Raw genomic sequence first — 13,762 nt, 5'->3', positions numbered from 1 at the left:
AACGTCCACTACTCGTTTTCTTAAATTTATTTGTCTTCTTTAAAACATTATCTTATTTTTGGATCTTACAAGACCCATAACCCCAAACTCAGTTGTCTTCTTTAAACCTTATTGTTCTCTTACCATTTGTACGTACACATAATAGACACTGGAACAAATCTTTAGTCACATTGTCAAAAACACAAATAAAATTTCCAAGAAATGTGGATATTGGATAATTAATTATTTACTGGAGTTAAGTAATTTTATTTTAAAAATTTACGTATTGTATTGAATTGAGAACTTTCAAGACAATTTTTTTACTACTAAGCAAAAAATTTATTTAACTGATATCGTTTTTTAACATCAAATTTTGGTGTTTTACACTTTTTTTTATAATTTTTCAGGATAGGTTTGAAACGTTAATTTTGTGATTATATCATATCAGCAATGTAGATACTCTATAGGTTACCCTCAAATCCATTTATATTTATTTGACTTGGAAATTAAAATGAAAGTTTGAAATTCCGTATATTATCAAAGTGTATATTTTTTGTTTCAGTTTCAAACATCAACTTAGTTATTGAAATCCTAGCATTTCAAATCTCGTATAAATCCAAATCCTTTCATCAAAACATAACATAAAAATTTTATTGAGTCGTTCTAATTGACACACGTGATGACATTTTTCCTTTCAAGCGTAATAAATAAAAGAGATTTAATTAAATTCAAGAGTTTTGTAATTTATCATGCAAAATTTAAGATTGAGTGTAACATCAAGTATACCTTATAATTTTCCAAATTTTATTTTGGTTTCACCAAAAATACATAAATAAATATAATATTAAGTTAATTGTTTTTTATGACATGAAAACCTGCAATCACTATTATTCGGCACACACCGGATAAAATCTCATAATAACCCAATAGTCTGAAAATCATATTAATCAGGTAAACCACACCGAACAAACTCGACTCGATAATATGTGAACTTTCGTACATTTTTTAAAACAAGAATTGAATAATTATTGAATGGATGTGGTTTGGACTATCAGGTCCAACACAGGTTCCCTTTCTATCATCTTCATGCTGCCCATCCAACATGGACCCCGCTTACATACAATTTAACCATGATGATATCCATATTTAATACTTCACACCTCAAAAATAATAATTTTGAAAGGCAAAAAATAAATAAAATTACTAAAAGCGCATTTATGCAATCTCACCGTTTCACCACTCTTATTTAAATTCGGCTGAAAATTCTAGCTTCTTCGCTCCCTCCGGTTCCTCTTACCCTCACTAATTACTTAATCGTGTTCTGTTGATGCGTTTTTAGTTCATTTGCTCAACTTCAGATATCTCTGTTACCCACATCAGCCATTTCCTGTAAAGAACCTGCAAAATCTTGAGAAATCTCTTCATCCTTTTCCCAAATCAACTACATCAATCCTGATTTAACTTCCTTTTTCATGCATTCAGATTCTAAATTACATACAATTTTTTTTCAAAAAAAAAATTCTGTTTTTTTCCATTAATCAGCCATTTGTTTCGAAATTCCTCAAAATTGTTCGTTCCATTAATCAGCCATTTGGTTCGAAATTCATTTTGCTTTCCAAATTTGCAGGAAACTCAAGGAGTTTCCTGAATCAAAATTCTCTTCGTCTCACTAAAATTGCGTGTGAAATCATAGCTGCTGGAGAGGGAGAAAAAAACTTAATTGAAATGAACGCGAATGCGATGAAAGTAGTTTCATTGATCTTACTGGCGACGATGACGTGCGCGCCGCATAGCATTCACTGCGCCGATCGCCGTCTGGTGAGCATGACTTTGGTCCGTAACGCATCGTCTATCGGCGCTTGTAAGTAGTTGATTCACCATTAATGGATTGGAGGTTACGGAGTTAATCCTGCCGATCGACGCTAGCTCTCACTCAATGAAAATTTTGACCCATAATCTTGTGTTGAATCTGTTTCTTGTTAGATTGCTTGGATGGGAGTTCACCGGCGTATCATCTGGACAGAGGAATCGGAGCTGGGAGAAGTAACTGGCTGCTGCAATTTGAGGTAATTTTTCAGTCTTTGGGGTAAAAGGGGGAAAGATTCTGTCTGTGAACAAAACATACACGCAAAGACAATAGTTTTTACGTGTTTTGTGTGGGTGTTGGGTTGAAGGTGAAATTGATTAAATAATCTAGGTCAATTATTTGTTAAAAAAATGATTTTTTTTTAATGGAGGTCATTTTTTTAAAAAAAAAATTGACTGAGGTTAAAAAATAAAATACCCCGGGACGAATGGTGTTCCGTAAATAAAAACAATTTCGTCAAATATTTATTTTTATTCATGAATGCATATTTAATTTGCAATAATCACAAACTCTACCTTATAATAATCTTGATTTCAAATTATTTAAGTAAATTACTCATCTTCATTGTATTAAAAAAATATATAGAACAATCGAGTGCCTCTTCACCTAGTGGCATAATCCTCTCTTTCTAAATGAATGGATACCAATTGGCATAAATGTTTATAGCCTCGTATGTGTTTTGAATATAAAAATTAATTGTTTTTAATTTGAATTTGGAAAAGCATCTTAACACAATTTTTTTATATATTTTTTTAATAAGACCTACCAACTTTAAAGTCTTTCCTCCAAGAAAAAATCCATGGATTTAGTGAAAGCCTACATAATTTTTTTAGTTTTATCATCCTTTCTTTATTAATTCAATTACTACATTTATTTAAAAATATCCTTCGATATCTCGACTGAATATAAAATTTCTTCTATGTAGAAAATATTATACTAGCGGATGATGATTTATATTCTTTATGATACTAATGTCTTATATTTAACATGAACTAGAGATCAAATTATAAGGAAAACAGTTTTCCAATTTTTTTAAAAAATGCAAAAAATATCATAATATAGTCTTGCCTAAGTCAAGTCAGTTGGAATTAATATTCACCTGTTTCATATTAGAATATGTCTCTTGTGAGAAGGTATCACGAATCTTTATCTGTGAGACGGGTCAACCCTACCGATATTCACAATAAAAAGTAATACTCTTAGCATAAAAAGTAATGCTTTCTCATGGATGACCTAAATAAGAGATCCGTCTCACAAAATAAGACACGTGAGACCGTCTCACACAAATTTTTGCCTTCATATTATGTCCCAATTTTTGGTTTCTAATTAATTGAATGTTTATGAAAAATTATATGCGTGACAGACAGTTCAATTACAATAATAAAGATATAATTAGGTCATTATCCTTGCCTTCATGTCTCGAATATTTTAAATAAAATTAAGTAAAAATTGTTTTAACTTTTAATACCCTTCTTTATTGGGGAAGTTGGTGAAAAATCCCCAATGAAAACATTTCTTTGGGTTCACTCCCTACCCACAAAATTGTGGTACTATGTCATATAAATTGTGGTACACTTCATGTGAAACTGTGGTACACTTCATGTGGAAATGTGGTACTAAAAAAGTACTCAGGGACTGAACACTAAAAAAAACGACGGCTGGGGACTGATCCCCAATTTCCCGTTCTTTATTTCGCTTTTTCGTGCACATTTTATTATCTTCAAAATCAGTTGTTTTATTATCCCACGTGGTGCAGTGATATAAATCGTGTTTACCAATAAAGTGAGAGTCGTGAGTTGAAATTCACGTTAAAACAAACACCCTATGTATGTATCAAAAAAGAAATAGAAATTTAGTCATCTAACTTGTCATGTTTATCTTTTTGTCATCTAACTTGCAAATTTGTGTTTTAATCTTGTAATTCTGTGTTTTGTTAGTTTTTAGTCATAATTCACTAGAGTGCTAATATTACACCCGAACATGCTGATGTATAATTGAAAATTTTCATTCTTACGAAATAAGACTAACAACTAACAAAAACAAAAAGTAAAGTTACATTATTAAAACACAACTTTGATAAATTATAGAACCAAAAAATAAAAAATTGACAATTTCTCTTATAATATAAAAATAAAAATTTTGATTGTGTATTATCTTCCTTAGATGTATGCTTAGAAATAAAGTGACTAATTTTTTCACTAATTTAGAAAACAAGATTCGGTAAATATAGTCGGTAGAATGTATAGTACAATTTTTATTTAGGACGACTGAAAAATATATATATATATATAACCCATCCTCCTCCTTTATATATACGAATTTGGCACCGACAGATAGTGCCGTACCATGCATTGGACTGGGATGCTGAGTAGTTTATTCAATTATGTCACTAGACTCGCAATAAATAAAGGCTTTGTTTGAGTAATTAATGAAAAATATTAAATTTGGTTTATAAATTTGACACTCTGTATTTTCATATTTTATGTTATCAAATTTTAATTATAATTAAAAAAATTATACTTTAATTTTGTATTTTTTCAACATGACACTAACTTGACACCGACGTGAAATTTTTTTTTTTTTTTCAACATGACACTAACTTTGACGTCGATGTGATATTCATGTGTAGGGGTAGTAGGCATGGGTCGGGTACCTAAAAAAGAACGTGACAAAAAAATTTCACTACCCGAAATTTTAGGCATAAAAAAAAATTCCTCCATTGCATTAAGACAACAAAAAACATGTGATTAACAGCGGTGTAATAAATTTAACCTGGTCAATACTCAATCGAGTACCATGTTTTTTTAAAAAAAACATTTAAAAAATTGTATTTAACAATAAAAATTGGGTACTAAAATTTTAAAATAAAATAAAAAAAAATTTCGGATACCCGATTAGGAAAAACCCGACACCAACACAAAATTATAAATTTGGGTTTGGGTTTAACCAAAACCCGACTTTTTAAAAAACTACATGTCGTGATCTTATAAAAGTCAATCGAGTCAGGTATCGTATACACAAACCTGAATACTCATCCCTACTCTTGTCACATTAGCACGCTCAATTAAAAGAACTAAAATTATCGAAAATGGAAAGATTGATGCAGTACTAAAAATCAATTTTGACCATTGAGGATAAAAAAACAAAGACAAATATGAATGATGAAAGTTGCAATGTTCTCAGGGTGGTGGTTGGTGCAATGACATCGAATCTTGCTTGGAGAGAGCTGGAACTAGGCGTGGATCCACTCGTTACATGAGTAAAGTCGAGGTCTTCTCTGGCATTTTGAGCAACAATGCCTTGTTAAACCCTGGTACGTACACATGCAATATGCTTTATCATTTCAAACTCTGCGAATTCGAAGTGTTGGGTTGATTAATGTTGTCATATTTTAACAAGTATACTAAAATTGGGATTGTGGGAAGAGAATGTGCGAAGTTTTTGAGTGATCGATTTATTTTTTTTGTTTCTTAATTATTAAATATGATAGAAAAATGTTAAGGTTAAATTTAGGCATCTATTAAAATTGCCAAATATAGTTTTTCTAAGGGATTTACCCGTTATAATATAATAAACATAAGCTAAATAGTTTAATTATATAAATTAAGGTGTCTAGGCATATTTCGAAATCTTAAAACTAATTTATAGTTTTGATTCTAGTTCCACGGTTTTTTTTTTAAAAAAATTGATTTTAAAAACAAGGTATATGATGGGGTTTTGCAAAATTATGGACAAACGCCACCTTCTATGACGGATGTTGTTTTTTTTTTTTTTTTTTTTTTTTTAATTGAATGAACACATATCTTATAGTTAAATAGGTAAAATACATATAAAAAAGAGAGTCCGAACTCAAGTTCAATAATTGAAAATTATATCACTTTAAATGTTGAGTCAGTCAACCAATTTTTTTTAAATCTTTATTTGTAAAATGTTAATTAATTTATATTTTAAAAATTGAACTTGTTTTGTTTTAAAAAATTATTTATTTAAAAATGTATTTGTTTAGTTTTCGGAAAAAATGTATATGTATATTCAACAACTTATTTTTTTTATTTGTTATTATTATTACTACGAATATGTTTGGAATATGAAATTTCTTGAATTTTGTACGCAAAATTTTTTAATTTGTACTTTTTTTTTATTTTTTTGAAATTTTATTTATTTATTTAATATACATTGATTTATTTTTTAAAAAAGAAGAAATTGTGTGTGTGTCGATCTACTTATTTTTTATTTTTTAAAATTAATGGATTTGAGCTCCAACTTTCATTTTTTGTATGTGAACTAAATTGAAAGATAAATTATTTTTTTCGTAGACAAATTTTGAATCAGTGTTAAATAATGATTTTTCTAAATCATTGATCGGCTCAAATTCATTAATTTTAAAAAATAAAAAATAAGTAGAGCGACACACATGCACAACTTCTTTTATTTTTTAAAACTAAATCAACATATCTTTAAATAAATAAAATATTTTGTTTAAAAAACTAAAAAGAATACAAATTCAAAAATTTTGCGTCCAAAAAATCAAGAATTTTCATATTCCAACTATTATTACTATTTTTTTTATTAATATATTACTAGTAATAATAAAATAATAAACAAATGGAAGCATACCTATATATATTTTGTTGGAAAATAAAACCAACACATATTTAAATAAATAAATATTTTTTTTAAACCAAAAAAATTCAATTTTTTAAGATAAATTAATTAATATTGTACAAATAAAGAATTTTTTTAAAAAAATTTGTTGACTCACACACTATTTAAAGTGATCTATTTTTTAAATTATTGAACTTAAGTTTCAACTCTATTTTTGCATGTATTCATTCTTATTTTAGCAATAAGACATATGTCTAAATTCAATTAAAAATAATAATAATAAAAAATAAAAAAGACAGCTGCAATGTGCAGCTCATTGCCGCTTGGACGTGCAGCAGCGTCCGTCATTGATGGTGGCGTTTTGTCTAAATTTTGCAAAATCTCACCATCTATTTTATTTTTGAATTTATTTTTTTTTTATAATTAAATTTTAAAAAAAACCCCTAGTTCTACACAATTCGGGTTTTTTTATTATGAAAAATAATCCTCTTAAATATATTTATTGATGTAAGAAATAGTTTGGATTTCAATTTTTACCGTTTGACGCGGTTATAAAAGAGCTGGGTAAAATACAGCCAGACCGTATTTATTAACTAGAGGGAAGCAAGGAGATTACTACAACCGTCTTCTTCTGCTGCTGTCGGATATTAAAATAAAGCTTCTTTGCTCTCTTTATCTTCTTTCACTGAATTGCCAGAGATTTGTTTTGTTTGCTAATTAATTCTTGCCAGCCATCCATGTTCCAACCTTCAATGTGACTCCGAAGCCATTGCCGTTGGTGGGGGCACCGACTCCCACTTGAAGAAAAGAGGGATCAAATAATAATGATAACAATAATTAAACGATTATGATATATTTTGGGTTCGATTTGAAATGCGAGACTTCAAATCTTTACATTTGAGTAAAGGTGTTCTGGATTCTACACAGACACAAATAAGGTTAGAGGACGCTGAAAAGTTTTTCAGCGTCTCCTCCGATGCTTAAGTAAGTCCGGAGAGCAAACTTAGTGAGATATAGTAGTACTAAGTGAGTAAGATAACGTGAGTGAATAAAATCGTAGCCAATATCTTGTATTTATATGTGCAGGGCATTAGTTACCTTATATGAGTAGAATTCTTGTAAACATATAACTCTACTTGATATAAAAAAACATCATGTGGCAGGACTCAACTACCATAACATCTAGGGTTCTTGATGGCGACGAGGATTCTTGTCTTATCTCGACGTGATTTGATCGAATATTGAATTTATCAGAGTTTCCCATTTATCGACGAAGATGTTTCCATGTTTTCTAACTGCATTAGAGCTCAGATTCCCCGACCACATTAGTGGGCTCGAGCCTTTAGTAAATAGTGTTGAGGAGATCGACCTTATTAGAGATTCATGAGCTTGGACTCCTAGGACACTTTACTATATGGTTGAGCTCGATAGCCGGGTCCTTGATCAATAATGAGGCATGGGTCATAAAAGGCTATGACCAATTTTGAGATGAGCTTGGATCCGTCCAGATGTGTCAATTTTAGGTGTCATCAGTAGTACCTCCCCTACTTTAACTAAAATAAGTATGAAGTTTACATCAAAAATCTTGTCGGACTCTGAGCCCTTCTCTTTCTGTCTTATGTTTTTGTTGTGTGTTTCTTTGATCCTACGTGACATAACGAATGGTATAGATGTTGATCCGGGTGAAACATAAATGGACGGCCTAGATCCTCTGAAGCTCAGCTCTCGAGGGGACCATACATTTGCCCTAGAAAATCCGGACCCTTGACTTCATGTTGATCGGACGGTTGAAATGAAACTCCCCAAGTATAAACAGAAGACTTTCATCCCTTATTTTCACCGTTATTTTCTCTGAGCCGTTACTCTGTTGAAATTTAGAGAGCTTTCATGACCATCATACCTTACTCCTGACCACTTACCATCTGACCCCAGAGTAAGTTTATTCATTTTATTATGTCTAAGTTTTAGAATGTCTTCCATTGACGAGTCTGATGTACAAGAGTTACAAGACTATTTAGATGATCCTTTGTCTCAAGCAGATGAGCCCGGATCCTCTACAGCCGAGCGTGGCCCTTCTGAACCCTTAGAGGCAAATAGAGAGGAGAGTGGGGAGGAGAGTCCCCAACCGTTGTCTTTGCGCTTAAACCTAAAACCGTTGTCTTTGACCGCACTTTTAACAACAATGTCAATTACAACAGTTTTAAATATCCTACGACAATGGATTTTATCCGTTCTCTTTTTTCAGATAAAAACAAAAAAAATAATTTAATATATAATTTTCCAATATTATAAATCATTCAAAATTTAAAATTTGAACATAAATTTAAATATAAAATTTTCATAAATTATTATAAATAACTACAGATTCAAAATTAAGATCCTAATTCTATGCACAATAAAAAATAAAACTATGTATTAATCTTGCACCGATCTGTCCTGTCATAAATTCCCAAACAGAACATACGTTAGACAAAAGTGAAATTTGTCCAAATCTTGCACAATAAATAAGTCTTAATATGGTCATGTCCAGATATTTTTATCATCGAACTCCTCTTTCTCTTCAACTTTCTCTTCTGTCTTGGTTTTAGCAGGCGCACCACCACCACCACCAGTCGGAGCAACAACTGCAACTGCACCACCACCACCACCTGCCGGTACAGAAGCCAACTTTTCCCTTCTAGCAGCAATCAATTCAGTGATATCTTTGCCCTCAACTTCAGACAATAGCAAGGTGATTAAGTCATCATCACACTCAGTTACAACTGAATCGAGAAAGCAGTAGGTCAACACAATTATAGTCAGAGAACTGATTCTAGTGCGTGGAATAAAACTTGATATAAATGTAGCATACACTACATAAATTCACAAGGCTTGATCACATATAAGGAAATTTTGAAAATTTCTCAAACAATTTATATCAAACATCAATAATAAATAATCACAAATTTGATTTGTACTTTAAGAATGATAAATTGTAAAAGGAAAAGATCACTAGCAGAGATTTTTATATGAAAAATACGAATCTCTCTAAAAAAGGAAATTATATATACATAGGGAAAGTCTTGTGCACTTTGGTATCTTATTGAATAAAAAATAAATACTTCCCCAATCCATACAACGTTAGTAGGCTGCAAAGTCGAGATTAAATATTAGTTGGACTGAATTTCGGCTTTTGTATAAGACCATAAGTATTGGGTCAGCAAAAAAAAATTTACAAGTCACCAACCCGCCAGATATACACAATTTTTAAAGATGCACACAACAGTCACCGCATGCATAAGATTCTTTTGTAAGTTCAACTGATCCAAGAAAATCAAATTATTAATTACCATCAAATCACTGTAATTAATAACAAAGCTTCTTTTTAAACCCAAAATCTAGCTGATGATAAACCAGTTTCAAGTCCAAGAACTAATCAAAACATTAAACCCACAACCAATAACAAAACTGATAATCAGCAAAAAGAAGAAACATAATTCCAAGAAAGAAAGAAAGAAAAATGAAACACCTTGAACAGTACCCATCTCCTTTTCAACTTTAGCCTGCATTTCACGAAGCGCCGCAGCTTACTCTTCCCTCTTCTTCAACCGATTCTTCATCTCGTCCAATTCCTAAACACCGCAGATCCAATCAAACACACATACAATCACATATCCATTAGATACAACAGCCGTGTACAATATATGTAACCTTGGCGGCGGCGTCACCGTCGCCAGCGGTCAAGTCAACGTCGGCATCAGCGTCTTCGTCTCGGATTTCCCCACCGTAAACATCGTGCTCCTCTTCGTCCATATGAATCCCCACCGTAAGCTGGAAAGAAATACTCTTTTTTTCGGGGTATTGTCGGCGGATGGAGCAAAGGAAGGGGTCGGGTAGCGAGTCGTGGGAGCTGTTAGGGATGGATGAAACGAGACAAGAGAGATGAGCAATGGGGAGGAAATAAAAGAGAATCACCAACTACGAGCAGCTCATGCAACGTCTCTAATCTCTGTAGCAACGACGATGGAGGAGGAAATAAAAGAGGGGCAAGGAAATAAAAGTAATTCGGATATTTTCTTAATAAAATTTTTTTTTAAAAAAATTCAAAGAGCGTTGTCAAACCTAAAAAATTTCGCTCAAAGACAATAGTTTTTTTAAAACTGTTGTTGTAGTCCCAAAAAACCCGCTCAAAGATAACATTTTGACCAAAAAAAATCCGCTCAAAGACAATGGTTTAAAAACCCGTTGTCATAGCCACAAAAAACCCATTCATAGACAACGGTTTTAAAAAAACTGTTGTCTTATACTCAAAGAAAACCCGCTCAAAGATAATGGTTTTTTAAACCATTGTCGTAGTCTCAAAATACCCACTAATCGATAATGATTTGTAAAAATCGTTGTCTTAGACGCATTAAAGACAACGGTTTTCCGTTTTCTTTGATCATAAAAAAGGAAAAACCATACAAAGACAACAGTTTTAATGAAAACCATTGTTAAAAGTAAAAAGACAATTGTTTTAACAAAAACCGTTTTCTTTTGAGTGTTGTTAAATTCATATTTTCTTATCGTGATATAAACTTGAAACCATATTTGGCTAAGTAAAGAAATAAGAATCCGAACTAGATGGCTGCTGAGCCCTTTTGACTTGAAACCCAAATAGGCTAAGTATTAAACGTCAAGCCCGAAGAGGATGGCTGTCCGAGAACTTTAAACCAATATTGATTAAGTAATAAACTTGAAACCTGAACAAGATGGTTATCCGAGAAATTTTGAACTTGAAACCAAGATTGGTTAAGTAATAAACTTGAAACCCGAAAATGATGGCTCTCCGAGCTTTTTGGAACTTGAAATCAAGATAGGTTAAGTAATAAACTTGAAACCCGAATAGGATGGCTGTCTGAGCCATTTTGGACTTGAAACCAAGATTGGTTAAATAATAAACTTGAAACCCGAACAAGATGGCTATCCAAGCTCTTTTGAACTTGAAACCAAGATTGGTTAAGTAACAAACTTGAAACCAGAACAAGATGGCTGTTGGAGCCTTTTTGAACTTGAAGCAAAGATTGGCCAAGTAATAAACTTATATTTCGATTACCCGAGCTGGTCAGAAGACAAACTTAAAATAGATTATCATCAACGCAAACGTGGGAGAGTTTGAGCCCATATAAAGAGCCATAGACTAATGATCCCCTTAACGTTGCCGAGCATGTGGTCGGACTTAGGGTGAACGTTATATTCACTGTTTTGTTTATGTGAATGCGACATCCGTGGACTTACACAGTTCCGAGCAGGTGGTGGGGCTTACGCATGAATGCTACATTCATGGGCTTTGTTTATGTGAATACCACATTAGTGGACTTACATACTGCCGAGATGGTCGGGCTTTGGAGAGTGCCACATCCGTGAGTTTTGTTTTTATTAATGTCACATTCGTAGTCGGGCTTTGATGAATGCCACATTCATGGACTTTGTTTTTATGAATGTCAAATTCGTGGTCTTATATAGTGACATGCTGATGGTCGGGCTTTGATTAATTCCACATTCGTGGATTTTTTTTTTTATAAATGTCACATTCATGGTCTTACATTTATGAATGCCACATTCGTGGTCTGACATAGTACCAAGTTGAGGGTCAGGATTTTAAAATTCATGGGCTTTTGAATATGGGTCGATAAAAATCATAAGTTTTGTTATAATAACTTGGAAATAAAACAATTTACCTTACTAGAAATTCAAAGACTAATAATGAAAATAAACATATAAAAAATATAACATGAACGGGCTTGGACAATATTTCTTCAAGTGTTGAGCATTCCAAGGTCGTTTACCCTTATTTTCTTCTGTACCTTCAAGATAATAGGCTGCGACCCCGGCTTTACCCACTATTTTAAAGGGGCCTTCATACTGAGGATCAAATTTCTCTCTCCTCCATAGTGTTGGAACTTCCTCATCACCAAGTCTCCTTCTTCAAAAACCTGAGGATAAAACCTGTTGTTGTAGACTCAGATAATCCTTTTGCAATAAGCATTCGTCATTAACTTAGCCCGCTCTCTTTTTTCACCAGGTCCAAGTCCATGGCTCAGATATTTGTACCCATTTGTCAAAGTGTTCTACCTTCAGCTCAGCGTAATCATCAATTTCCTCCATTATAAGATCAATCTGAGTCTGAATGACATTATGCAGCTGTGTTCAATCATCTTAGGCTTGCCCTTGGGATCAGTTAGTGCATGTGGTAGATCCAGCCCAGACCCAGTGGTGTCCACCACTTCTTTGATTAGCACTCCTTTTGACCGTGCCTGAGTTAGAATAGTCGGGCGGACAACTGCGGTGAGGTGAGCTGGGATTCCAATCAGTCGGAGCGTCTTTCCAGATTCAGTTACTATCTTTTGAGGATAGTCAGTTTCTCTCTTGGACCGGAATTCAGCAGCTGGTTGGACTGATTGTATTGGGGCCGCAGAGAGTGATACCTCAGCTCCAGATGGAAGTAGTCTGAGCTTAGGTAGAGCTCCTGGAGCTGCAGCTGGCTTGGTCTTCTGAGACCTCGGATTCATGATCAGCTGCAGGGAGGGAGTCTTCTCTGAGTCACTTTTTGTCAGAACCAGTTTTCTCTTTGGAGATGATGATGCTGCTTTGGACTTAGCAACTTTCTTCGTTTTAACAGCTGCCTCCTCGACTCTAGCCTTCTTCGGTTGAACATTCTAAGCATTATAGAATTTGAATTTGGTGACTGTTGAGGTTGATTCTAGAGAGAGCCCAGAGTCCTCAATCAGCCTACTCAGCTGAAGTCCAAATCCCTTCGACTGCTTTGTCGATGGCACCATATTCTTCAGAATCGTGAACAAGATAGATGACCAGTTCATCTTGATGCCTTTCACAATTGCAGTCATTACTTGAAATTTTTCAAGAGTGAGGACTGCAAAAGAACCAGATTTTGCCAGGATGCCCTTAGCAATAATTGAAAGGGGATCGGTTACGGTGACCGGAAGCGCAACGGAAGTTTAAAAATCAAATTTTTATGTAAAAATTTCGGCCACCTCCATATCTTGGTGTAGCAAATACAAAAACAACAAAATGTCATACATAGTGTGTTTAGAAAAATTATACCTATCAACCTCTTGAGGTTGATGAATGGCACCAACCAAGTTGTAAACAACTTGGCTCTTGAGTGGATGAAGATCTACAAGCTTCCTCCTCCTTCAAAAATTAGGCCCACCACTTGCTAGGTAAATCCCTTCTTGTTTTGCACTAGAAAAACAAGAAGATTTTTCAATGAGAAGAATATTTCTTCCTCAACACTTGAAGAAGAAAAATGAGAGAAAAACTTGGAGAGAA

General features: G+C 33.1%; 2 protein-coding genes across 4 annotated transcripts in view; one reads left to right on the top strand and one right to left on the bottom strand.

The window, feature by feature from the left end:
- The first annotated feature begins 1,370 nt into the window (after nucleotides 1-1,370).
- LOC140989786 (pectin acetylesterase 9) overlaps nucleotides 1,371-13,762 on the top strand; it is a 27,629-nt gene continuing 15,237 nt past the window's right edge. For all 3 annotated transcript variants that reach the window (XR_012177572.1, XM_073459187.1, XM_073459186.1), the window contains exons 1-3: nucleotides 1,371-1,840; nucleotides 1,963-2,045; nucleotides 5,030-5,159. Coding sequence is in view for 2 of the 3 variants with exons in the window: in XM_073459187.1 (XP_073315288.1) it covers nucleotides 1,705-1,840; nucleotides 1,963-2,045; nucleotides 5,030-5,159 (349 nt within the window). In the remaining variant the exon portion in view is untranslated. The remainder of the gene's footprint in view (nucleotides 1,841-1,962; nucleotides 2,046-5,029; nucleotides 5,160-13,762) is intronic.
- On the bottom strand, nucleotides 8,850-10,655 carry LOC140989788 (large ribosomal subunit protein P2y-like). Its single transcript, XM_073459188.1, has 3 exons — nucleotides 10,142-10,655; nucleotides 9,960-10,062; nucleotides 8,850-9,213 (listed from the first exon to the last, which is right to left on the bottom strand). The coding sequence occupies exons 2-3, from the start codon at nucleotides 9,997-9,999 to the stop codon at nucleotides 8,972-8,974; spliced, it is 282 nt and encodes a 93-aa protein (XP_073315289.1). The 5' UTR covers nucleotides 10,000-10,062; nucleotides 10,142-10,655; the 3' UTR covers nucleotides 8,850-8,971.

Source organism: Primulina huaijiensis, chromosome 12 (genome assembly GCF_012295235.1).
Source record: "Primulina huaijiensis isolate GDHJ02 chromosome 12, ASM1229523v2, whole genome shotgun sequence".
Classification (NCBI taxonomy): Eukaryota; Viridiplantae; Streptophyta; class Magnoliopsida; order Lamiales; family Gesneriaceae; genus Primulina; species Primulina huaijiensis.
The sequence above is the reverse complement of the archived record's forward strand: the minus strand, read 5'-3'. Positions and strand labels throughout refer to the sequence as shown.